The sequence below is a fragment of the Vigna umbellata genome, chromosome 10, assembly GCF_029865625.1.
Source record: "Vigna umbellata cultivar VRB3 chromosome 10, Vumbellata_1.0, whole genome shotgun sequence".
Classification (NCBI taxonomy): domain Eukaryota; kingdom Viridiplantae; phylum Streptophyta; class Magnoliopsida; order Fabales; family Fabaceae; genus Vigna; species Vigna umbellata.
In genome coordinates this window covers 8,303,007-8,330,856 of record NC_142174.1, presented here as the reverse complement: position 1 = coordinate 8,330,856, position 27,850 = coordinate 8,303,007, and the positions used below count along the sequence as shown (strand labels likewise).

General features: G+C 30.4%; 1 protein-coding gene across 8 annotated transcripts; it reads left to right on the top strand.

Annotated features, from left to right (window-relative positions):
* Nucleotides 1–3,040: 3,040 nt before the first annotated feature.
* Nucleotides 3,041–21,330, top strand: LOC124849249 (uncharacterized). Of its 8 annotated transcripts, none has more exons than XR_015782659.1 (16): nt 7,866–8,064; nt 8,254–8,329; nt 8,514–8,597; nt 9,656–12,732; nt 12,815–13,057; nt 13,134–13,838; nt 14,772–15,593; nt 16,567–17,151; nt 18,532–18,592; nt 18,757–18,839; nt 19,032–19,109; nt 19,213–19,311; nt 19,454–19,546; nt 19,645–19,677; nt 20,496–20,578; nt 21,082–21,330. XR_015782659.1 is itself a non-coding variant. In XM_088100758.1 (13 exons), the coding sequence occupies exons 3-12, from the start codon at nt 9,697–9,699 to the stop codon at nt 19,541–19,543; spliced, it is 5,802 nt and encodes a 1,933-aa protein (XP_087956884.1). In that variant the 5' UTR covers nt 7,866–8,329; nt 8,511–8,597; nt 9,656–9,696; the 3' UTR covers nt 19,544–19,546; nt 20,496–20,581. The 8 variants fall into 8 exon arrangements, 2 of the variants coding, with proteins under 2 accessions (XP_087956885.1, XP_087956884.1); XR_015782658.1 differs by having other exon boundaries at nt 8,511–8,597; XM_088100758.1 differs by lacking the exons at nt 19,645–19,677; nt 21,082–21,330 and having other exon boundaries at nt 7,866–8,329; nt 8,511–8,597; nt 20,496–20,581.
* Nucleotides 21,331–27,850: the final 6,520 nt, after the last annotated feature.

The following is a 27,850-nucleotide window of genomic DNA, read 5'->3' as shown; positions in this document are numbered from 1 at the left end:
TCTCGCATGTATATGTCTCGGTTCAGAAACTGCTGCCTATGGACGAAAATAACCGTTGTCGTTTTCCCTGACTGCACTAGTGAAAGTGTTTTTAATGTTAAACGCATTTTCATCGAACACTATTTGTAAGCTATATACCATCCTATACAGGCTTATCATAGAAGATTTGTTTATCTTGTTCAACACTATTTTTAGCAAGCATATCCTTTAAATGGTTATATTAAAAAAAATTATTTCATTAAATATTTGTTTGTTAAACTTCAAAACAAAAGTTGCTAGATTATCTTATGTATCTAAACAATCTTGTCTTAACACTTTACCATGCACAAATCTCTTTTTCATTTTTCACGAAGTTCCTCCTTTTTTCACCACTATCAACACCTAATTTTGTTCAAGTGGAATAATTTTATTTTAAAAAAATTAAAAAATAGGTAAATAAAAAAGATTGTGAAATTAAAGTTTTAGAAAATTAAACATAAATTAGAAATTAATTTTTTAAAACTTTGAACAATGAAAATAAAAAATAATAAAAAAGAAAAAGAAAGGAAACAACGAAATTTAAAATATAAAAAAATAATTAAAACATTATTATTCATTTTACTATTTGCACCTCCAATTTAATTATTTTAAAATCGAACTAATCCAATACACCTCACCCTTCTCATCCACATCACCTACTTTTTCATCTAATTCACTTCATTTAATTTCTCTACCCACTTTTTATATTACTTTTTCTACACTCATTTTCTCAATTAGATTTTCTATTTCTTTCACTAAATTTTTTAAATTATATTTTATCCACCTATTTTTTATATTATTTTTCTCCATCAATTTTTCTCCACCTAATTTTTCCATTAAATTTTTTATTATTTACTCCTTTCACTTTCTTCATCTAATTTCTCCACATGCTTTTGCTATTAATTTTTCTTCACTCATTTTCTACACTAAATTTTTTATTTTATTTCTTCTATTCAATTTTTTTAAATTATATTTTATCCATCTCTTTCTTCACCCACTTTTTATATTATATTTCTCTACCAATTTTTCTCCACCTAATTTCTTCATTACCTTATTTTATTATTTCCTATTCATCTAATTTTTCAACCACTTTTTTATATTAATTTTTCTCCACTCATTTTCTACAATAACCTTTTTTTATTTCATCCACTCATTTTTTAAATTATATTTTATCCACTTACTTTCTCCATCCTCTTTTCATATTATTTTTCTCCACCCACTTTCTCTACCCATAACTCATATTTTTCACTTACAAGAAAAAAATTTCACCCCATTTTTCTCTTACACACCATTATTTCATTCTAACACACATACGTCCTCCTTGCACATTAAACTTCATACTTCATTTTTTCCTTTACACTCAAAACTAATCACAATTCATCTTTTATCACTATCCTGCATCATCATTCTTTTAACATTTTCCAATAAGATACACACATTTTTTCTTATTTATTTTTGCTACACATTTTGCTCACTTTATAAGATTTTGGATTTCTCTTTTACTTTTTTTACACCACTTGTTTCATTCTCTATGTCCTACTATACTCTTTTACATTTGTGTACTTCACCTTTTCAAACTCATTTTTGTTCTTCTAAAAATCAAATATAAAAATTAGAAACAAAAATTGATTTTTTTTACGTTTTTAAAGGTATGAGTGCTTATGTGATCGCTCTAAATCGTCCTAATATTTAATATCTTTCTTTTTCTAAATAATTAACTAAGGTGGATAAGTAATTTGTCATTATAAACACAAGCAATCATTTTCCTACAATACATGGTTACATGGTTGTTAGGACAAGTAATATCCTTGTATTTTTCAAATTCTGAAACTTTAAACTTGTGCGGTATTGTCACGCCAGGAACTAGGCTTAATCTTGCTATGTCACTAAACCCATAACTTTCACACCCCTCCCCTCTCAATGGCTCGCATCCTTTCTTATAGAATTTGAAGCTTACTTTTGGTCCATCAACACTAGTGGATACAACATGCATGGTAGCATGCGGTATGACACTAGTCAAAGGATCTTCTACAATAACTATATGCAAGTCACTCCCCCATCCCATGAATGTGACCACTTCATTCATTCCTGCACTTTTTACCGATGATGAAACTAATACAAGTCCTTAAGTGTTGATTGGAAATGTATTATTAAAGTACCTAAAAAATGCTAGAAAAGGGAGGATAGAATAGTGTTAATGGAAAAACTGATGTACTATAACACTCAATGTTATACGTTTTTACATTTAATATTTATACGTTTAGAAAATGTTATTATTTTTAAACTAAAATTTTAAAATATACACATTAACTACTATTTATGGATAAATATTAAGTTTATATTCATTAAAAAAATATTAAATAATAATCAATTTTGAAAAACAAAAAACAATTTCTTATTATCAATAAGAAATTATAACTTATTCGTAAATAAGAGTTAAATCCGGCAAGATTTGAGTTGCTTAATGTTATTAGATTCTAAATTAATTTTTAATTAATTATTTTTTCTTTAAATTGGCAGTTTTTTTTAATGAATTTTCTTGTAATGGTTTATATCGGAAAAAATCATAAATATTTTAAGTTACTTTTTATCACTCTGGTAATTTTATTTTTAAATGATAGATTTTAAACTGTTTGCATTGAACGAGTTTATATCGGTTTTTACGGATTTTTGAACAATTGTTTAATTCTTTGAATAGTTTTTAAATTATGAATATATGGTTTATTTGAACCTATTTACTAATTAGTTTATCGATTTTCGAATTCCATTTTTAAAACAGAAATAGATTGCACAAGCTAATGTATTTTATCAAAAAGAACAGTGAATAGTAAATAAGTGTGGTGGGGAAAGTAAACTACTATAAAGGATTACTTTTCTATCACTACGCCTGTTTGGGTACAACAGTTGAACCCTTTCAGAGAAAAGTGAAGATATTTTTTCTTTGTATGCTTTCCCATTTCCTTGTTCGTGCCATTTTGCTTGGTTTTCTTCAGGTACACTACAAAACTAAGTTTAGCATCTTCTCAGCTTTCTTCTCAGTTTTTCCTCTCTTCTTCCCTTTCAGTTTATTTGCTTACGATTTGGAATAGTGACAAGTAAAGACACATCACAATTCTGGATCATCCAATATTCCAATAACACAGGTATATGTTGTGTTCCTTTCTCTATACCTTATATCATTTTCTACCCATATACCCTCTTTCTTACTTTCTTACTTACTTGAGACTGTAAGAAATTTTGTTGGACGAAATATGTTTCCTGCAATAATAAAGCTTAACACTGCAGCAGCTTCCAACAAGTAAAAAATGGAGAACATGCTCTGGTGAAGACTAAGAACAGATTTCCTCCTTCTAAGTTTGTATTACACTCAAGGTATGACATACTTAATACCCTTCCCAGTTGCTTGCTCTGTTTTAATGGATCTATTGCTGAAACGAATACACCAAAGAAATATATTTTGCAGCTGCTAAGCACCAAAAATAGGTAAAGATCCATTGTGAAGTATATACATCTACTACTTTTCCACCGAATTGAGAGGTGTACTTTTATGGCTTCATTCTTACTTAAACATATAATCCATTCTTCTTCGCTCAAACATTATTAAACTACACTAAATATAACTATCACTTAAACCGATTGCTTTTATAAATTTCTCTGAAATAAAATCTAATTTTATGATATAATTAGGTTATATTAATCAATGTAAACTTTTCTTATACGTATTAAATATTTATATCATATATGCATAGAATCTGGAGTATTCTAAAAATAAAAAATAAAAACTATTAATGGATGATTTGGATGGAGAAATTTTTTTATATCAATTTTAACCTATCAAACAAACTAATAAATGATTTGTCTGAGTATAATAATCTAAATAAAAATTTTATCAGTTCGTTTGTTTTCTTTAAAGACAATGTTGAAGTCTTTTTTAACATAAAGCAAATTTATTATAGTATACATGTACAAATTTTATCTTGGTTTTACAAGGATAAGTTAATTTTAATCAGACTACTTTTTAATATCTAATTTTATATCTAAGTGGTATATGTCTCAATTGAGAAAACATGTTGAAAGTTTTCACAATAAAATTAATTAATAATCTAATTTTATATCTAAGTGGTATATGTATCAATTAAGAAAATATGTTGAAAGTTTCATAATAAAATTAATTAATAGTATATATAGACACATACTATATCTTAATTAATTTGATAGGATTGAATTAAATTTAAAATTTATTTTATAATAAGAAAATAAATATAAACATATTAAACATTGAATATTTGATTTGAAAAGATGAAAAATACAAAAAATGTGACAAACATTGAATTAGTTTTATAAGATTAAATTAAGTTTAAATTATTTTGTATTAAAAACATTAAGTATAAACTCATTCATATTATGAATATTTGATTTGGGATATGAATATTTGATTTGGGAGGGTGAAAAGTGTTCGAAAGGACAACCTTTAGCATTGAATTTAATTCCATTATGCAATTGAATTTTTTTAAGTTTTGATTTTGTACACAGGGAACTCGTTCCATCCAATTATGCAACTTTTGCAATTGAATCTTTTACAAATTTGTTCTTAGGGTTTCCTAATTATGTAATTTCACAAATCAATTTTCTCATGCTAGACAGCTTGCTCAAATTGTCCTCACTTTTTCCAACATCTTTTTTCAAATTTGTCCGCACATGGGCTAATAATGTACCTTCGCAATTCAATTTCATCATGCGAGACAACTCGGTCAAATTTCTTCTCACTTTTTCGACCACTTTTACAATTTTCTCAAAAGAACGAATACATGAGCCATTGGAGGGAGACGTGACGTGCTTCCGGACCCGATTCATTGGTTTTCACCCAAACAGTATTAATAGTTTTTTTTTATGATGACATACTTTTCAATCAAATAATAATTAAATTGTATTAATTTAAATATAAGAAATGTTACAGTTCAGATATAATTAAAAGTTTACAAAAGTTTAAAAGTTGAAACACATATTGAAAATAAATGAAATATAAATTTTTATTAAATCGATTATTTTATTCAAAACAAATAACAATATAATTTTAATAATATTATATTTAATTTAAATGATTAATAGGATTACTTTTTGTAAATAAAACTAAATAAATATAGCTTAATATAATAAGGGAATAGTTAAAATGATTTGTTGAATTTTGTTAATTATCATGACGTAACATTCCAATTAAATAGTCTAAAATAATTATCACAAATTTAATATAATAAAATATTTATTAAGAAAGAATATATAAAGTATAAATGGAGTTATGTAAATATAACTATAAATTAAATTTTATATACAACTTTCTAATCCAATACTATGTATAAAAGATCTTAAAATAGAAACTCAAAAGAACTTTAATATCTACCTACAATTTGTTCCCGTGACATGTTTTCATCGTTTGCTCACATTCACATATAATTATAGTCTAAACACACGAATAACAAGAAGACCTTGATGAAAAAAAGAAAATAAAGTAAGCTAATGTAAAGGTAATTATAATAAAATAATTAAGATTTTAACACATATCACATTCTAAACCAAGTAATCAAACATCCTAAAAGCATACAATAAACTTAGACTTGACTCATCTGGACATAGTATGAATATCGAGTTATAGTGGTTCATGCACTTGTAATGATGAAACAACTTGTTCATCCCAAGCTACCATATAACATTAATATGTTAATCAATGCTTTAGGCCAAGGTAAAACCCTATACTACCACCACATGCCCCATCCCTCTTTATTTGAGAATGGATGACAATCCGAGTGTCAGAAACCCTAATATTGAGCTTCCTACATTCATAGTAACAACATTTTGATAACCATAATTAAGAATTCTCTTTAGAACTCTTATAAACCTCACATCCATTTAACCACATATTCCAAATCATATCACAAAGTATTAAATACAACATTACACCATATAAATCCAAGCACAAATGTGAAATAAAAAGCAAAATAACCAAACAATCCTAACCACTTACCCAGCGAACACAGACCACTTGCCTAGCGAGAGCTCAAACAAGGAGCTTCCTCAGCCCAGCGAGGGAGCTTGCCTAGCCACTAAAACTCATTGCCAGAACTCCCCTAAACTTGCCCAACGAGCCCCTCTTGCTTGCCTAGCCTCGTTGCATAATTTTGCAACACCAAAGCTTCCTAAACAACACCCTTAAACCACCCATGATCTATTCTAACCATTTTTATCAACTGCCAAACTACTAAACTTAAACAAATGTGTGTAACCTATCTGAAACTAATTATTAATTGTTTACAATTAGGTATTAACTCAAAAACAACTAAATTCTTTTCTTAGAGACCAAAATTCAATTCCATAATTTCTAGCTCAGTTTTGATCAATTTGGGGACTCTAACAAGTCAGAAATGACTTACCAACACTCTCAAAAACTTCCATTTTGACACAGAATTTCTAATTCAAAATCTCACTATCCAAAACCTCTAAAATACACCAAAATCCATTTCAAGACACCATCTATTGTTTACTTTACATTCCTAAACCAATTCTTTGTACATTCATCACCCAACCAAGTTTCAAATAACAATAAAATAGTTTCTAAATCACCATATCTTCATTTAGACCATTATTTCAAAAAGACACATGATGAAACCCCGTTTTTAGACCAAAATTTGGCTTACCACCTAGCTTAACCTTCTCTTTCTCAACTTCTTAATCCAATTCTACTACTAACTTCACTAGCCCAACCATTTTTAGACCAAAATTTTAGCCCCATTATTTGGCTGTTCCATTTCTTAAATTCTTATCTATGATTGTTATCTTTGTTTACAATGTTTTAAGTTGAAGTTCATTTTGTTGTCATTCCATATGTCATTATCTTTGAATATAATTTTGCATTTCTGTTTTTAAGTTAATATCTAATGTGTTTTATACTTTTAAGTAAAGAGTGAAAAGTTTTTCTGTTTTTGTATGTATGATTATTGTGATATAAGATCATGAGAAAATTAGACTTTGAAATTTATTTTTAATTAATACTTCATGTGTATTTTTATATTTTGGTAATGTGCTTTATGTTTTATTTATATTGTGGTGGTTGACTTTTATTAAATATGCTAATGTATTTTATTATTTAAAAGTGTGGACTGAACAATGTTATCACTTTTACTTATTTTTTTAAAATAATAATTAATTTTAATGATTAAAAATATGTTTAGAAATTAATTTTTTAATTAGAAATCAATTTACTAATTTATTTAATAGTCAAGTAGTTAATAATTGTGACTAATTTAGATACTAATTCATAATAAAAATTATTTTAGTTACTAATTTAGAAATTAATTATAATTTTTATTCATAATAAAAATTATTTTAATTATTAATAATTTTTAGTTTATAAATTGATATTTAAATTGGTTAGTGTAATAGCTAATTATTTTTAGTTACGGAAACAAATCATTATTTAAGAATTTTCGTGTTTGAACTAAATCTTTTTTATTCTAGCGTTCTTATTACAAATACATTGATATTATTATTTTCTTTTCTCAGCAAAAGATATATATAGTATAGATATGTACAAAAGATATTTTTGGATTATCTCAATCCTTCTACAAACTACCATTAATGATATGAATATTACAATTAGACCAGATAATTTGATCATCTGCCTATTTAGCAGAAAATCGAGTCATATATAACTCCCTAAATATTTTAGTTGTTCTTGTTTGGTTCAAGAAATAAATATGGCAAAATATTTATTTTGGTTATTGTTTTGTACGTAAAATACTTTCGAAAGTATGGTTAAATTTTTATTTTCAATTTAGCGGGCATTTTTGTTTCAGGTAATGGTTTTAAGCTTATCTCCTGGAACCTCAACATCTGGGACAACGTGAAGTAAGTCGAGAAGAACACCGCCAATGTTGAAGAAGAGGAACTTTTTGAGATAGGGCATCATCACCGTAGACGAACCCGTGTCCTACAGCCTAAGCTTAAGGCCTAATTCAAAGTAGGTTGGGACCCACATCTAAAGGATATTGAAAGGTAAAGTTGTTCAAAAGTTGAAGCATATTAAAAGCTGAAGGCCTATTTCAGAGAGAACTGAAAATAGCTTTTCTTTGTATGCTTTCCCATTTCCTTGTTCGTGCCATTTTGCTTGGTTTTTCTTCAGGTACACTAAGTTTAGCAACACTCTGTTTTCTTCTCTGTGTTTCCTCTCTTCTTCACTTCCAGTTTATTGCTTAGGATTTGGAATAGTGACAAGTAAAGACACATCACAATTCTGGATCATCCAATTCCAATAACACAGGTATATATTCTGTACCTTTCTCTATACCTTATATCAATGTCTACCTATATACCCTCTTACTTAAGATTTTAAGAAATTTTGTTCATCATTCAAATAGAGACAGATATATAACGTCCTCGTTTCCATCTTTCAAAACTTGGACGAAATACATTTCATGCAATAATAAAGTTTAACACTGCAGCAGCTTCGAAGAAGTAAAAAATGAAGTACATGCTCTGGTGAAGACTAAGAACAGATTTCCTCATTCTCAGTTTGTGGTAGACTCAAGGTATGACATACTTGATACCCTTTCCAGTTGCTTGCGCTATTTTAATGGATCCGTTTGCTGAAATGAATACACAGGACAGATATATTTGGTAGCTGCTAAGCACTAGAAATAGGTACATATGCACACTTCACTATACAAGTAAATTTTTATCTTCTCTACTATTGTATATGATTATGTTTACTTAATTACATAGTTTATAATATGGTTTTTTTAAACTGTTTTCCACACACACACACATATATATATATCATGCGTGGAAAAAAATTTAAGACTCATTCTACATATCTAAAACTATAATAGCAATTTACGAACAAAATAAAAAAAATCATCAATTTAATTTTATTAACGATTAATGATCTATTAATTATTAATAATTTTTCAAATTTTTATTAAATCTTTGACCTATTAATTATCAATTTTCAACTATGCATTTAAATTTGTTTGTCTTACTTAAATCAAATAGAAAAGAGTATTTTATCATTTACTCTCCAATGACATGGTGATAAATGCAGCCCTGGGTGGTAGAAATATGTGCTCTGCAAATTACGATTATCTTGGAAGGTTGCAATGATAACTATCAAAACTATCAATTTTATTAAAAAGAGGGTACAGTGTGTTTCCTAAAGCAAATACTAACAATTGTCTTTAGTTAGTATTTCCTATGAGTTATACACTCATAGGTTAACACACGTACATACATAGATATCTAAGATATTATTTGCTTTGGGTTAAAGCTCTCACTGATATAAACTCATGTTCATCTCTTATTTTATCCACTTTTATCCCTAAACTTATGTTCATTTCTTATTTTATCTACTTTTATCCGTTCTTATTTTATCTACTTTTATCCGACGTGTGTGAGACTTTGTTTGTACCTAACAAATATCTTACTTATTGCTTTTAAATTTCACATGTCTTTCTGTTTTGTAAATTGCGGTTGTTTGATTGTGCATATGCAAATTTACTTGTGATTTTTATTTAATAAAACATTTTTTACTTGTCATTATTAGTCACTAGATTGATTTATTTTTGCTGTGTTTTGTGTTTCATTGGTAAAGAGATGTAGTCGAGGAGGGTACAAGAAAAAGAAGTTGGAAGTATGGAGACTGTGTTCAAAATAATTGATCCAGTAATTGTTTTTCTATGGGGTCATGGTATTAAGCAGGTATCCTACATTTTTCGTTACACGAAAAATCTTGAGGAACTAGATAAGAAAGTTAAACGTCTTGGAGAAGAAAAAGAGAGGTTAGATCGTCATTGCAGTGAAGCTAGAAAAAAAGGTCACATAGTTGAAGCTAGGGTTGAGGAATGGTTTGGGGAAGTGGATGAATTTGAGACTAGTGTTGAGAATTACAGGAAAAATGCAGGTCACAAGAAGACAAGGGGTCTCTATTATTTGCTTCCTTACTATAGGCACACACTTGGCAGACAAGCAAAGAAGATGGAAATAGAGGCTTTGAGGCTAACAGAAGAGTCCAAGGTTGACGAAGTTTCTCATGCAGAGAAAGTAACATCTTTTGATCTCACTTCGTCTGATTCTGGCTACATTGAATTTGATAGTAGAAAATCCATTGTGGAAGACATAATGACAAAATTTAAAGATCCCAATATGAAAATTATTGGACTCCATGGATCACAAGGGATGGGTAAGACCACTTTAATAAGAAAAATTGCTAAGAAAGCTAAAGATGAAGGGTTGTTTGATAGGGTGGCTGAAATAGATGTAACTGTCAACCCCAATCCATTCAAAATCCAGGAAGACATTGCACATGTGCTAGGATTGTCGTTAGCAGGAGAAAGTGAAAATGTAAGAGCTTATTATCTAAGAAGATGGTTAAAGATAGAAAATCCTAGCATCCTTATAATCTTGGATAACCTTCATGAAAAATTGGACTTGAATAAATTAGGAATTCCGGTTGATGATGATTATGACTTAAGAAAGAAGAATCAGTTAAGCATAAGGTCAAGTAGACAGGATCATGAAAACACAGAGGGTTCTAAGAAAAATTCTGGCCACACAGAGGAAGCTGCAAGAGTCAAACAAGATGTAGGCAAATATCTAGAAAAAGCAAATTTTCTTGGTGATTATAAGGGATACAAAGTTTTGCTTTCTTCATGTTATAAGGAAGTATTTCTTGATGAGGTTGATGTTGAGTCAAAATTTTCTTTACAGGAATTAGATGACAATGATGCCTTGATTCTGTTTGAGAAGGTGACCGGAGGAGATAACAAAATATCTATGCCTAAAGAAGAAATCCAAAACTATTGTACAGGGTTGCCCATGAGAATAGTTAAATTTGCACAGGCATTTAAAAAATGGAGTGAGTCAGAAAACAAACCCACAATGGACAAATTTAAAAATCAAGGTTTGGTTGAGTGGAACAAGTCTTTGGAGATTCCTAATAACATAAAATATGACCTTCCAAAAAATGAGGAACTCAAGTTCATTTTCTTCCTTTGTGCTCAAATGGGCCACCTACCCTTAGTTAATGACTTGGTGAAATATTGCTTTGGATTAGGTATACTTGAAGGGGTCTCTTCCCTTAGTGCAGCTCGTGAAAAAATAAATGAATCGATCCAAGAGCTGAAAAACTTGAGTTTGGTGTCGTACAAAAATCCTAATGTTCATTTCAATATGTCTCATATGGTTCGAGATGATGCTTTAAGTAATGCACTCATGGATCACAACGTTTTTGATTTCAGAGATGGAAAACTAGATTATTGGCCCAATCTTGAAAAATGCATTTCTATTTCTATATGCAACAGTGACATTACAGATGGGTTTCCTCAAGTCATAAATTGTCCTCAACTTAAATTTTTGCAAATAGAAAGTAAGGATCCGTCCTTGGAAATACCTAAGAATTTTTTTAGCAGCATGAAAAACTTGTTAGTTTTAATATTGTCTGGTTTTCATCTATCAAGCTTACCAAATTCAATTGAAGACCTATTGAACCTCAGAATGCTTTGTCTGGAGCGGTGCACTTTGGATTGCAATTTATCGGTAGTGAGAAAGTTTAAAAAATTAAGAATTCTGAGCTTTTCTGGATCTCAACTTAAAAATTTGCCAATTGAGTTACGATACTTGGGTAAGTTGCGATTGCTAGACATCAGCGATTGTTTTGAACTTAAGATTATTCCACCTAATCTTATATCTAATTTGACATGTTTGGAAGAGTTATATATAAGAAAAAGCTTGATCGAAATGTTGAAGGAAAGAGAGGAAAGCAAAGGTCAAAATGCATTCCTTTCTGAGCTAGCGAATTTGCATCAGTTGAAAGTGGTGGACTTAAGCATCCCATGTGTTTCAATTTTGCCCAATCATTTATTCTTTGACGGGTTAAAAGATTACAAGATCGAAATTGGGGACTTTGAAATCTTTTCTGTTGGAGAATTTGAGATGCCCAATAAGTATGAAGAACTCAAAGTATTGGCATTACAGGTGAAGGACGACACTGATATTCACTCCTATGAAGGCATAAAGTTGTTGTTTAAAACAACACAAAGTTTGCTGTTGGGGAATGTAGGTGTTCAAAATGTTGTTAACGAGTTGAATATAGATGGATTTCAAGATTTGAAACACTTATCCATCATAAATAACAATGACATCAAATATGTCAACTCAACAGATTTGTCTAATTGTGTGAACATTTTTCCCAATTTGGAATCTCTATGCCTCTACAATATGATGAACTTAAAGATGATATGTGACGGTCCAATGACACTGGAATCATTTGCCAAATTAAAAACCATCAAGGTTGAGATGTGTTACCAATTGGAAACTCTCTTCTCCTTCTATGCTATTAAAACTTCTACTAGCTCAAGAACAAGTGAGATTTTTGAATGTAATTCTTACACGAAGAATTTTCTTGCTAGTTTAGAAATGATTGAGGTTTGTAAATGTAAATCTTTGAAGGAGATCCTTCAAATACCAATAGATTATGATAAGGTTGAGTTTCTCAAACTACGCACTTTGACACTCCAATCATTGCCATCATTTACTTGTTTTAATACCAAAGTCAAGAGATCTTGCTGGCCACATGCGATGGAGGCTCAAACTACAAATAGGGGTCACACGGAAATTTCTACTGAAGAAGATGACCACAGTGACAATGCGTCTCCTCTTTTTGGTGAACTAGTATGACATCACATATTTTTCATATTTATTTAAATCATTATCTCATTTGTTGTAAACATATTAACTGTGTATATGTTTACAGGTTGAAGTTCCAAACATAGAGAACTTGAATTTATCCTCACTCAACATTCATAAGATATGGAGCAATCAACACTTGTCAAGTTTTCAAAACTTGATAAGGTTAGTTGTGAAAGATTGTGATAAATTGACATATCTATGTTCATTACCTATGGCTAGCAGTTTGAAGAAGTTGAAAAGCCTCATCATAAGTGGGTGTCCTATTATGGAAAATATTTTTGAGATCGAAGGAATTAATGCACACAAGGTATATATTAGTATAAATACTTTTTTGTTTATCTTTTATTTACATGTAATAATTGTTTGTTTTCATTAAAATGAAGGTTTGTGTCTTCCCTAAGCTGGAGGAAATCCACCTTAGCGACATGAAGAGATTAAAAGATATATGGCATACTAAAGTGAACATTGATTCTTTTTCTAGTCTCATTTCGGTGAACATTGAAGAATGCAATCAATTGGACAAGATTTTTCCGAGTCACATGGAAGGATGGTTTGAAAGTTTAATTAACTTGAAAGTTTCTAACTGCAAGTATGTGAAAGTGATTTTTGAAGTTAGTGATTCTGAAGAAATTGATGTATCTGGTGGTATAGATACAAATCTGCAGGTTATTCTTCTTAAAGACCTCCCAAAGTTGAAGGAATTGTGGAGCAAAGATCCACATGGAATTCTCAATTTTAAAAAACTTCGGACTATAGATGTAAGTAATTGTGATGAATTGAAGAATTTGTTTCCAGCTTCTATAGCAAAAGATGTTTCAAAGCTTGAACGTATATCAATATTCCATTGTGAGAAGATGGAGGAAATTGTTTCAAGTAAAGATGCATCAGAAGCTAACAATGATCCATTAGAGTTTCCTGAACTAACCTATGTGAGATTACATGAGCTTGAAAACATCAAACAATTCTACAAGGGGAGACATCCAATAAAGTGTCCAAAGTTGAAGGAATTGAGTATGGACAAGTGTATGATGCTTAAAACATTTCAACAAAAAACAAGTGAGGAAAAGTTTGTTTTCTCAGCTGAAGCGGTAAGCATTATTACAACTTTATTACAGTAAATTTTAATCAAACTTTTATGATATGTCTGATAGATAGAGAATAAAAGAAGTATAATTAAAAATATGTAACGAAAATTGGAAAGAAAAGAAAATAGATGAAAACCAAAATAAAATTATTGATTGTGTATGGTTAAGAAAAATAAAATATAAATTAAATTACAGGAATGCTAATTTATTTTCATTGTTAAATTTTATTCATATTATTATTTTCATTAAAATTTTCATTTTTAGTGTTATTAAAAATATTTGGTTTGCTATTATCGTAGTAATAAAAAGTTTGTACTTTGTATAAAAATGACAAGTAATTTGTAGTGAAGGCTTTATGGTCAAATCTATATGTATAGAACATTTTTTTTAATTGAAGCGTATTACATTTTAAATTAATAATAATAATAATAATAATTATTATTATTATATATATATATATATATATATATATATATATATATATATTTGATTTTCCTGCATTAGTTTTTAATTAATATTAGTTGAAACTAATGGTTATAATTTTTTTTAAGTACTAACATATCTTCAAATAAAACTATAACATAATTAAAAACGAGTTTTAACTAATAGTCTTTTATTTTCCACATACAGGATCTTTGGGATTTCTATTCTCACATTTTTCTTTAAAAAATCTTAGATCAATACATTCATGACATTAATATAATTAAATGAAATTGTGAAAAACATGATGTTCCTGTTTTAGTTCATGATTTAAGTTTTCTAAAATGACAAACAACCAAACAAGAACAAAAACCATACATAATACTAATCATAAACAGTTATTATTCAATGCAAACTACAAAAAGAAAACAAAAATGCCTAAAATCAAACAAATTTGAAGGGGGTGTACTGGAGGCATTTAATTCATTTTTCTAACTATTTACTTTTAATGTTTAGGTATTTCCCAACTTGGAGTATATGGAAATTGACTTCGAGGAACCCCAAATTTTGTTATCCAAGTACCAAATGCACAATTTAAAAGAGCTTATTATCTTGAATGAAATTCGGCCATCAGATCTTTTCTATCCGTTTCTGTACAAAATGCCAAATCTAGAAAAGTTAACATTGACTTCCTATTATTCTGAATCGCTAGAGTCACTGCAAAGTACAAACATTGGGCAACAAGACAGATTGGGAGTCGTAGTACGGTTGAAGCAATTGTTTATTCGTTTATCAAATATAAATGATCTAGGATTTGAACGATACCAAGTTCTCCAGAGACTAGAGGTTTTGAGCTTAGAAAATTGCTACAGATTGGAAACTTTAGCTCCTTCATCTGTATCGTTGAGTTACTTGACATATTTGGAACTAAAGTCATGTGACCAATTAAGAAACTTAATGGCATCCTCCACGGCCCAAAGCATGATTCAACTTAAAACTATGAAGGTAATCGACTGTTCTAATTTAAAGGAAATAGTAAGCAATGAGGAAAACGAAGAAGGCAAAGTGAAGAAAATTGTATTCAGCAAATTGATCTCTATAGAACTTGTGAAGTTAGAAAACCTCGCAAGTTTTTGCAGTTACAAGGACTATGAATTTGAATTTCCATCACTGGAAATATTGATTGTAAGAGAGTGCCTAAAGATGGAAAAATTCAGTGAAAAAAGAGCAATAGCACCAAAGTTGAAAGATGTATTTGGTGTGGAAGGAGATCAAAAAGCCAAATGGCAGTGGAAAGGTGACTTGAATGCCACCATACAAAAGGTTTTCGATGATAAGGTACTTACTATTTCCTTTATCTAATGCTATTTCTCCTAATTTTATGAACTTTTCTTATATGGGAAAAATATAAAAAATCATGATTGGAAATTATAAATACATTTTTTTTGCCATACAAGCTTTAAATAGCAAGAATGTTGACTTTATTTTAAAGATTAATTTTTTAAGTCCTTTTCTATCTATTTATTAAATTAGATTTCATTCTTCTATTTTTAAAGAATTTAATTTAATATTATTTTTCTGAAAAAGCATTATGCTATAAATCCATTCAACAAAAATAAGCCCTGAACAAGGTGTCCTATTTTGACACATACTAGGTGATTTTCACCCAAGACGGTTAGAAAATTTTCAGTATAATTAATAAATGGATTTTATATATTATAATTTATGTTTTTAAAATAACAATAACACAGTCTGCACAGTATTTAATTAGTTATTTAAAATTTAAAATAATTAATTTTTTTTAAAAATCAATTGTAATATAACACTTTTAATAAGTTTATTACTTATATATATTTTTATTGTTATGAGTATGAGTACTTTTAAATTAATAAAAAAAAATTAATATATAACTATTTTAATAAGTTTATAGTATTACATTATGCTTGCCTAAAAGTAGTATTACTATTTATTTTATTTTATATTAATAGTTTTGTTAGAGTATAGTGAGTATATTAAATTTAATTAATATCAAAAACATATTTACATAGTAATTTGATTATATGAATTTACACACCATTTATTACTGTTATTAGTAATAATGAATATATTATAAATGAAAAAGTAATATTTTTAGTTATTTAAAGTTGTAATTTTAAAATAAAAAATACTAAATTATTAAAGTGATGGTTATAGTAAAAGTTTTTAACTTGAAATATGTAAATTTGTCTTTTCTTTAACTCTGAGGATAAAAGAAGTATCATTATATATTTTAAAGGTAGATAATTAATTCAATAATTTGTCTGATTCACAGGTGAGTTTCGCATATAGTGAAGATCTGCTGCTTGATGAATTTATTATAGAGCAACTATGGCATAGCAGTGATTGGGTGCGGCAAAAGAGCTTTGGGTATTTGAAAAAATTGAGTGCATGGGAATGTAATAGTCTAGAGCATATAATTCCATCTCATTTGCTTTCTTGCTTTCACAATTTGGAAGAATTACAAGTAGGGTATTGCAAAGCAGCACAAGTCATCTTTAATATCAGCGATGAGAACAGGGTGATGACAAAACCTTCCGGAATATTCCGTCTGAAAATATTGAATTTATATGATCTAGCAAAACTGACGCATATATGGGACAAGGATCCTGAGGGAATTATTGGCCTTCAATTCCTTAAGGAAATAAGGGTTTATAATTGTGAGCGTCTTAAAAGTTTGTTTCCAGCATCAGTGGCCAAGGATCTGACCAGACTTCAAGTGCTTGTGGTAACAGAGTGTAAGGAATTGGCAGAAATATTTAAGGATGGAGCGGATGAGGAAGGAGAAGGAACAACACAAAAGCTTGTCTTAGGTGGTCTCACCACATTGACGCTATTAGGATTGCCAAGCCTCAAACCGGTAAGTTTTGGCGGTTTCGTAAAATCGCAGTTAAGTTATAAATATTTTTTAAAAAAATCATTTTCGGAGTAAAATATTATTTTGGTTAACCTAATCTGCCTTCCTTAGCGCGTTTTTATTTTCCTTCAGTGCCGTTTTGAGTTCATCTCTTCATCTCCACTTCAACTCTTCATTTCCACTTCGACTCTTCATCTTTGTCGGCCACCATCTCCTTCACGCTGTCATTCACTGCGCCACCTTCATTAGATCTCCATCTTCTTCACCTTCCAGCCACCACCTCGCACCCGTATCGATCACCGTGAGTCATCAGAATCAACAACAACGTTATTTTTGTTCCCTCATTGAATCAAAACGCAAAGCCCTAAATCACCACCACAGTCTACGAATAGATCAACCACAAATCACAAATCAGCACCTGCAAAAAACCAAAAATTGCAATCCGCTACCACGAGCAACATTGCGCCACCCAAACTGTGAAAACACAGTTCCGTCTTGAAGAAAAGAGGTTGAAAGGGTTTTCTTTTTCTTTTTTAAGGGTTTTTGTGACTCACCATTTCTTGCTTCACTCAAAGTTTTTCATGGTTCTACTAACGAACTTACCTTTTATTGCATATACACAAAATGAAAATTTAAGCTCTAGTTTGAAAAGGGAAAGTCCGGCTGCGGCTGCATCAAGCTCTATTGAAAAGCTTAAGGCTTCAAATTTCCCAGCTTCACTTTTAAGAATTGCTTCGTGGAAGTTATATTCTAGATATAACTACTTGTCTCTAGAATTTTGGGAAACTATTATTTTCATTGAGTTTTAAATAACTCAAGGATGTCTCTCTTTGTGGCAGTATAAATTAAAACATGAGGGTGATTTAGTGGCAAAATGTTACTTCGTTAAACGAAATCTAGTTTGGGAAGTTCTTGAAGGCAAACTAAAGAGAAAAATGGAAATCCAGTGGTTAGATATCATGTCACTTAAGGAAAATTGTCTTGATATGGGACCTAGCTTGTTGACTGTAGCTGTAATTTGTTCACATACCTCTCTGTATACTTACTTTGAGTGTTCTTTTACAATGCAATAATACAAACACGTATGTTGTGGCTGAATGTTCAGTTTCATTTTCATTGAACTATTGATGTGTTTGTGTATTGCAACTCGCAAGACAACCTTTTTTCTTCAAGGAGACTAGTCCTCAACCTAGAAAGCATACACTATGGCATGTTTTTATAGTCAAGCATGTTTTTGTTTTGTGTAATTTGAGTAGATAGTGAAGAAGAGGAGGAGGAGGATCTTCCAGTGAAAGGTCAAGATAATGGTACATTTGTTATGGAAATAACGACTTGTTTTTTCTTATCTGATTATGTGATAATTTCCATCATTGAAAACTGTAGATGGATGATGATAGCGAGAGTGATGAGGAAAGTGAAAGTGATGAAGAGATCCCTGTGAAAGGTACATCCCATATATGTGTTTGATTGTTGTACATTGTAAGAATAATGTTAGTTCACTTATTCATTCATTAGTAAGTCAAATACTTGAGTGTGGAATGGCTTCAAAAAGCTTTTTTCTTCTCTATTTACATGATGCATGTTTTATGAATTTGGTCCCTGCTGCAGCAAAGAATATAACTTCTAACAAGAAATATCAGCCAAGTGGAAGTTCTGATTCTGATTCTGATAGCAGCTCTGATGAGGACGATGTAAGTTTTATACTCAGTGGGACATCACCAAATTGTTGTATATTTTATCTGGAATTAAAATAAGAAATTATATCAAGTAGATTGTTCAGTGTGTTTCTGTTTGGACAATCTTTATTTCGCCAATATATGTGGGAACATTGTGCAATAATTTTCTGTTTTTTGTCTCGTGGTTTACTTGCTTGATAATATTAGAAAAAGAAAATATCTGCAACTACAAAGCTGCCTGCTTCATCAGACGATGATTCAAGTGAAGACTCTGATGAAGACGATGTAAGTTGTGGGTAATTGGATGCAATTGATAACTGAGCTTATTTTACTCTTATAAATTTGTTATTGGGCGTTATGTTCTGTTCTTATAATTGTTAATATACAGGATGTCAAGCCCTCTGCAACTGCTGTGTCAAAGCCTGCTGTGTCAAAGAAGAAAGTTGATAGTTCTGATTCTGATGATAGCAGCTCTGATGAAGACAATGTAAATTTACTAATTTTATTTATCTTTTAATAGTGCTTTTTGGTTCATGTTCTGGAAGTCAAATGATTAGTTGTTTGTGATTGTTTTTATCAAGTAAATCAGATATTGAACTTAAACAAACCCAATGTCTCTGTGTTTCCAGAAGAAGGCTGCCAAAAAGGTTTCCAATGCCAAGTCAGTGCATGTGTCTAAGCAGCCTGTTAAGACCTCAAGTACTAGTGATTCAGATTAAGAGGTATTTTATTTAAATCTTCTCCATTGGTTTTGGTTTTATAGTTTTTAATTAAATTCATCTTTTCTGATATTTTGGTGAAATTTATTGAACTTTTGCAGGATTCTTTTGAAAGTGACTCTGAAGAGGAAAAGGTTGGTTTAAATTTGGTTTTATTTTATGCATATTCCGCATTGTGAAGCTTTGTGTATTTGGTGTTCACTCGTCAATTTGAATTCATAAAATTTTGGAGAAAACTGCAAAACCTGCTAATCTTAGCAAGAAACAAGCTCTGTAGTGAAGACCCCTAAAAATACTGTTTTGCTTTGGAAGGTCCATGCTTTGACTGTAGAGATGTTTAGTAGGTTATTATTTATGCAATTCTTATTGCAAGTATTTAGAGCATTATCTTCAACATCTTGGGCTGTGTTCCGAAAATAAATAAAATGAAAAAGGACAAAATTTGCATGGCAAAAAGTAGTGGATGGAAGTTGCTTGGGACCTTGTGGCTTCTGATCATAATGAAGTTTGTTCCATTTGGGAATTGATGAAAGAAACCTTGTGATTTTATAGCTGTAGTGATTCAAGTTCGTAAGCTACTATCGGTTAATTACTGTAATTAGACGTTTTATCCTTTCTATCTTTAATAAAAACAACTTTATTATCTGATTCATTCTCGTATTATTTATATTTTATCAATATATTTTTCCTTTAATTATTTAATATCATCAACTCGTCATATTTTCATTATATATTTTTAACTCTTTAACTACTAATTTAGGATATTAATTGGCAACACAAAAAACAGTAATAAAATATATGAAAAATATTTTTTAAGAAAACAATATGAAGTGTCAAATTTGTAATTATTTTTCTAATATAATTAATAGGTAGAGACATTGTGATAGCAAGAACGTTTTTGTCAGATAAAGGATTCTAGCTTGATATCTGGTAAACTTCCCTCCCTTTGCAGGTTATTCTATTCAATGCTTTGTTCAGGTCCTAAACTTGATTCACACCAATTCAAGGATATTCTTGGTGAGACTACGGCTGCTGGTAAGAATATCACTATCTATTTCTTGTTCAAGTTGTTCCTGCAAATATCAACCATATTCTTGATCTTAGAAATGCATGTGTGTACTGTACATATAATTTAACACAATTGATATAATTAAATTTACAGTAATATCAGTGTTTCATTTGTTGAATATATATATATATATATATATATAGCTATGAAAATATCATTGACGTGATGATAAAAAGGTTATTTATCATTATGTGATATAGCAAAATATAATTGCATTACCAATGTCAAAATAACTGTATGATTCTTTATTCAGCTCATTATTCTGTACAATTTTTGCTAAGTTTTACTGATTGAGATTTATTTGTGCTTTAATTTACCATATACTATTTGATACATATACTCTCTTTTAATTTGACAACTCTAGAATTGTACAATTCAACTGAAAAAATAAGAAAATTTGTTACCCTCAGTTTTAAAGTTTTCAAGAATTTTTTTTTTAATTTTTTGTGATTTCATTTTTATATTGTAGGTATTTGATCAAGGGAGTGTGCCAAACAATGGATGTAACGAAGAAGAAGAAGAAGAAGAAAATTAGATATTGTTATTGAATATCTTTAGGAGTCATATTTTTAGTATTGAACATTTGTATTGAATATATGTATTGAACATCTATATAGAACATATGTAATGAACACCTATTAGTTGTACGAACGATATTAGGTTGAACAATGTTGTTTATTTTATACAATATTATTCAATTTTAGTTCATATTAATTTATTGTTTGTTTTCTCAATAAACCCATTTTTTTTATAATCCAATTTTATTACAATAAAAAAATAAATAAAAAATTAACTGGATACATTTCCGGCGGTTTTAAAACTCCGGTTAACTAAACCATGCAAATTAGGGGTGGTTTTAGGAGAACCCCAGCTAGTTCCGGCGGTTTTTCAGTAACCCCCGCTAATACCGGCGGTTCTCACAAAACCCCTGGTAATTCCGGCGGTTTTTGAAAACCCCCGCTATTTCTGGCGGTTCTGCAAACAACCGCCGGTAATTACTTAGCGACGCAGGTTTTTCCGGCGGTTTTTCTAACCGCGGGTAACATATTTTCCTAGAGTTAAAACCGCCGGAAACGGAAAAATTAACCCCCAGTAAAAATCTAATTTTTTGTAGTGTAAACTCTCTGTTCTTTGATAATTATATAGACTTGCAAAGGCTAATTCTGACTTGAGCGTCGGAGTGTTTGTTGCAGGTCAACCCATTTGTATTGAGAACGAATGCAAGGAGAGCGAAAGGCGAAGGACCGATCGGTTGAGGAGGAGTGTTTTCGGGCGGAGGCAGTAGGAGTTTTTCCCGGTCCCATTCAACAGAAACAGCGTGGAAACGTGTTAAAAAGAACTCTTTATTCAACGTGCATAACTAATTCAAAACATAATGGTTCAAAAAGTCGTGTTCAATTACATTATTAAAAATGATGGAAATAAAGAGAAAATTCCAATTTTGTCCCCCGTCATTTCTCGCATCTATCATGCTTCTAGAACATCTGTAACATCATCTGCTCACATAAAACATAATATATGATCATCGCCCATAATTTCATTCACAAACACAAACACATATTGGGTAAACTGCCATTAAAACTATCATAATAGCAAGATATAACACATTGATTAAATCAGTCATAAACAACCACCTCATACATAGTAATAATAACAATAGGATTCCTAATCCTCTAACATTTCAAACATGTCCAATTACTCTATCATCAATCCCCGGTCCCTGATCCTCGATCATTGACTCTCGATCCTTGACCCTTGATGTCATCACTAACATATCACACATAGACCCTTGATCTATCAACTCATTAGCACCTATGCTAACTACCTTACTATCACCATTATCGTAACACCACTATAACTCATATCATAACTAGGAGCATCTTCCATAACATAATCATTATCATAGATATATCCCCATCATGACTATCCCAATCATGAACCACACCATAAGCATCACCAAACCACGAACTCCATCATGGCAACACTCTATCACACTCCTGTACCCTACCTTACCCACTTGTAGTCTCCCTTACAGGCCTGCTCGAGTCATCCCTCTGTTGGCTTTCGACCTGTTCCCCTATCACACATGGTGAAACATCTATCGTCCCACCAAAGAAGATTCAACACTCAAACAACATTGTCTTTTCTACAACTATTTGCCAAAGAGAATATCATTATCACCTCCTTTTCAACAACCAATGCCAAAGAGAGTACTCCCTTTTCAACAACCAATGCTAAAGAGAGCCATTAATCGTAAAGAGTCTTAGGATTTACTAGCTACAACAAGTAGACTAATCTCCAACGCTCATGCTCATTAATTAGTCACACACACCCTTGTGCATTCCATCACAAATTCATGCTCCATCACCAATAAAAAACACGACCCTAAACATATAAACTATTCTCATTCCCTACACATCATCATGTTTTGTAGTTCATATGCTTGTCCCACATCCATTCTTCCCCAAAACGCTCTTTTCTAACAAAAATACACTGGAATAATCAATTGTCAATGGTTATAATCGATTATTCTAGACAACTATAGTACCAAATTTTTAGCATTACAATATTTGAAAGGATAATCGATTATTAACCCAAATAACTAATTATTTTACTGACGAAACTAAAAAACAGCGTGCAAATAATTGATTATCACTTAAGATAATCGATTACTGTCGAACCCAAACTCATTTTGGACAAACATCAAGTATTAAAAACACATAAACATCATCCCTAAACCACGAACAATCATACTTAACACATTATACATGCATTCAAGCTTCACTTACCCTTGTAAACAAACCCAAATATATACATTACATCATTTGAATCATCCAAAACTCATCTTTATGTAGATTACCACCCAAACAAACCTATCATACTACATATGATCATCATACCACTCTTTACAATCGATATTTGCACAGTAAAACCCTCAAACAAGATACATTTGTCCCCTCTTAGCATTAATACATATTATCATAGGAAAACTTATAAAACCCTACATACTTTCATAGGAAAAATCTAACACAAACATGATATAAACCTTATTATCATGTAGAAACATCCATCATACATGCATATAATTCCTTACTACACCCAAATCACTTCTCATGTCAAATTTTGTACTAACTGGGAGCTTATCACAAAATAAGAAACTTATTAAATGTTAAGAAGAAAACAAAGGGAAGATAAAAAAAGAGTTCCCTTTCAAGCAAATCACAGATTTAAAATATAGAGTTTTAAAAAGGCTTGTTTTAAAATAAAGAGAAGCCTTTAATGGGAATACCTAGGTAAGCACCATTGGACATATCCAATCTCTTGTTAAGGACATAGTAAAACAAATTTTGGTCTAACTTCAAACCATTTGACCGTGACCCTTGTTGCACCAATCTAGGCACCAAAATTGTCATTCATACATAACCAACATATTCATGACAGATTGAGCTTTATGATTTTAAAATAATAACTAACATTAATGAAAAGTTAAAATTTTAAAGTATTCAAGGATTGTAAAGTTAAAATTAGCTTTCCTCACTTGAGACAAGATGTTAACCTTTAACCAATAACTCCCTAAGGCACCTAAACACAAGAGATCACCTAAACCAACACCAAAAACCTCAATTAGAGTTTTAAGCCTACCATTTAGATCAAAAAGCAACTAACAGTCACCAAAAGTTACATGCCCTTTACGCTCTACATACAACCAAAGAAATAGATTTCCTAAAATAGAGCAAAACCAAACTTCCTTTGTTTGACACTTCGATCAACTGCTCATGTAGAACTCTGAAATGTAGGAAAACCCTAGGAAGGGGAGAGGCGGGGAGGAGGGGGCAGAGGGTGTGTGAATAGTGTTTTAAATTCTTTCGCAAATCAACGCTTAATAACTATGGTAGGGGTTAGACGGTTTGCAATAGTTGTTAGATGTGTGTGTTTTCAATAAAGAATTTAGGAAAACATTTTAAACAAGAGAAACAATAACATAAGTATTTTTATATTAGTTCACTCAACCTAAGTTACCTGTCTAGTCTTTTTTAAGACCTCTTGAGGGTTCCACTAATCTTTTTCAAAAAATTACAAATGAGTACAAATCACTCTTGGTTCCCTTAGTCAACTTGACTAGTTCGAGCTTAATAACTTTTGGTATCAACCCTAGACAAATGTCTAGATCGTTTAACTCAACTTAGTTAAACAATAGAAGTTTTTTAATTCACTTCTAAATATACAAACACAATAAGTGTTTTGAATACGATTACATATTCAAATAACTCTTAGTGAGATGATAAATACAACACAATAAATTTGAGAACTTGTAAAGCTCTTTCTTTTAAAATGAAGAGCTTTAGACGATGTGAGCTTTGAGATAGAGTAACAAAGTAAGTATTCAATGATCTTTCTTATATTGTCTCTTTCTTATATGTACAAGTCTTCTTTATATAGCCTTCTTTGAGAAATAACCAATGGACATAGAGTTGACTTCCAAATAGACTTCATAGCCTTTTTAAGTAGTTGGTCAGAGTCAGGTCTATGTTGTAGAGTGTCAATGTTTTATCAACTCTTTCTTTCACAAGTAGCTTCTATGGTCTTTCAGAGATAAAACATTCCATGAATGTCTTGTATGGTCTTTCAAAGATAAAACATTTTGTTCTTTGTGTAGAGTTTCTTAATAAAATTTGGTTTTTTCATTACCTACATATAAACAAAGAGAGCAAAGCATGCAGGTAAAGAATCATTTTTTCATACAACATGAAATGTTTTAAACATTGATGATTTTTACGCACGTTACATGTTTAAAACACTTTGGCTCATGTCAGCATCCTTTGATAAAAGCATCGTTTGAAGGTAAATTGTTTGACGTGTTACATTTAGATGATATAATCTTTAAACGCTTGTTTTATAAAGCTGTCTAAGTTTCAATGCATCGATTAACAATTCTAACGTTCTAACGTTTAGAGATTATAGTATTTAGACATTCTGTTAATAGTTCTATAGGCATTTAGCATCTTTTTGTGTCAATGCTTTAGATGTGTTTGAGATGTCAGATAATCATATATCATTTGATAGCGTTAAGTGTTTTACAAATGATATTTTACATGATTCGTTTTGTCAGACGCTTAGTGGCTTAAAAGTTTTAAATATTGAATCTTGAGCTATTGTGTTTAGCTCAACGTTTACTTGAATGTTTACATTAGATTAGACGTTGCCTTTGTTTGGATAGAATTTACTTTAAAATACTTCATTTATTATAAGTGTTTATCTCGTTCAATACTTTGGATAGACAAAAATATTTAATAAACACATTTCATTTAGTATTATTCTTTAGCACATAGAATTGTTAGACATTACATTCTATAAGAAATATTTCATTGAGTATTGTTTGTTTAACTTTAAAACATTAGTTGCTAAACAATCTAGTCTCTCTAAACAATATTGTCTTAACAAAGTTCCCTTTTTTGATGGTTAACAAATAAATATGCTAAACAAAATATATCTATGAAGATTTTGTTAGACTATATAGTTAAGAACGTTTAATCATTTTATAGTCTACAAGATATATTCTAGAATGTTGAATATTAGGGAATGTCAACGGTTTCAGAGTATAAATCATAAAATTTGTTTGATAAACATCAAGGGTTTATGCAATCATAGTATTAAAATTTGTTTGACAAACGTAAAAAATATATGGCATCAGAGTTATATTATATTTTGACAAACATCAAAATTTTATGGGATTAGAGCTTTGTACTAAAGTTTGACAATCGTCAAGATTTTAATGGCATCAAAGTTTGATAGCATCAGAGTGTTAGAATCAATAACAAGGGTATACTCCCCCTGACTTTGGTACCTAAACAATGTTTAGTGTTTAGTATATTAAAATTCGATATCATTTAATGCATTCTCTCCCTTTATTTGATGCATACAAAGAACTTTGTTTAGTATATGACTTTCTCTGTTTAGATTTTATATTTCTCTAGTGTTTAGCATATTATCCCCTTTAATAGTTTTCTCCCCCTTAGCATATTCTTCCCTTTATCATATGATTTTTTACGACATTTAGCATATTAAAATTCTCCCTCTTATTGGATAATGGTCAGAAAGGGTTCAGAACAAAAATTATCAAGGTGGTTATCAAATTAACTTAGTAAAGGCATAACATAATTATTAGACCAAAGATGTTGATTAGAGGAATATTACCAAGTATGCTATGAATGATCTATGACTTCTATAAGTCAGAATCATTTAGACATATGCAATGCATCATACAATCAGAACAGACGTTTAAGCATATCATTGCAAGCATTAATTTAATGATAAGAGCATATATGATAGAGTGATGAATGAATTAAAGCATCTTACAAAGATAATGTATCAGAGCAATTAACAAAAATGTATAAGAGAAAAACATATTCTACAAATTCTAGACTCCTTGAGCTTTTAAATGCTTTAATCTCCCTTTAGATGATATTGATTAGTGCTCAAAGGAAGATAAAGGAGGTAGAAGTTGTTGGGTTGAAGGTGGTTGTGGTGATGGTTTTGTAGTTAGACCAGGTAGATGAAAAAGTCTATGGGATAGGGTGTTTAAGTTGTTGGTCACTTCCATGAAAAAATATATGTTCACCTTTCTTTTCACCTTGATTGCACTAAGTTTTGCAATAGTGTTTGCAAAGTGTTATGCCACGAGTTCATACACATGTTACAATAGGGCTGTAGAAGCTAGGTCAGTAGGTAGTCAGGGTTTGGTAGGTAGGGCCATGGTCTTCTACAATTTGGCTTGGTGTTTGTTGAGATGGAGAGGTAGTGGTTGATGGAGGATTGAATGGTATCTCAATTATATCTTAGACATCTTGTTCTTCTTCAGATAGTTCTTCAATATTGACTACAAGCCTTGAATAGTCAGGATAGATGTTTTGAGCTACTATAGCATGTAAGTTAGCTATTATTGTAGATACAAATAGTTGCATATAGTGACTTGGCTTAGAGCATCTCAAATGACACCACATCTCTAATTGCAAGATGTGAAGTTAAGGTTATCACAGTTGGCAACTCTAGCAATAGGTGTTGACCATTTGCATTGTTATTAAAAGACCTAAACGCTTATTGCCTTCATAAGTTCTGTTCAACACTTTGAGCAAAGTATTATTTTCTTCCTTAAGTTTTTCTAAGCGTTTAGTATTTTCATTTTTTAAAATGAGTTTGTCATTTTCTTTCCTAATACTCGGTATATATCACGAGTGGAT

Bases quoted from the DNA above. Each gene is read 5' to 3' on its own strand.
- LOC124849249 (XM_088100758.1), top strand. From the start codon at position 9,697: ATGGAGACTGTGTTCAAAATAATTGATCCAGTAATTGTTTTTCTATGG. The intron at 13,839-14,771 runs GTAAGCATTATT...TTTAATGTTTAG, and splicing joins TTGTTTTCTCAGCTGAAGCG to GTATTTCCCAACTTGGAGTA. The intron at 18,840-19,031 runs GTAAGTTTTATA...TGATAATATTAG, and splicing joins GCAGCTCTGATGAGGACGAT to AAAAAGAAAATATCTGCAAC.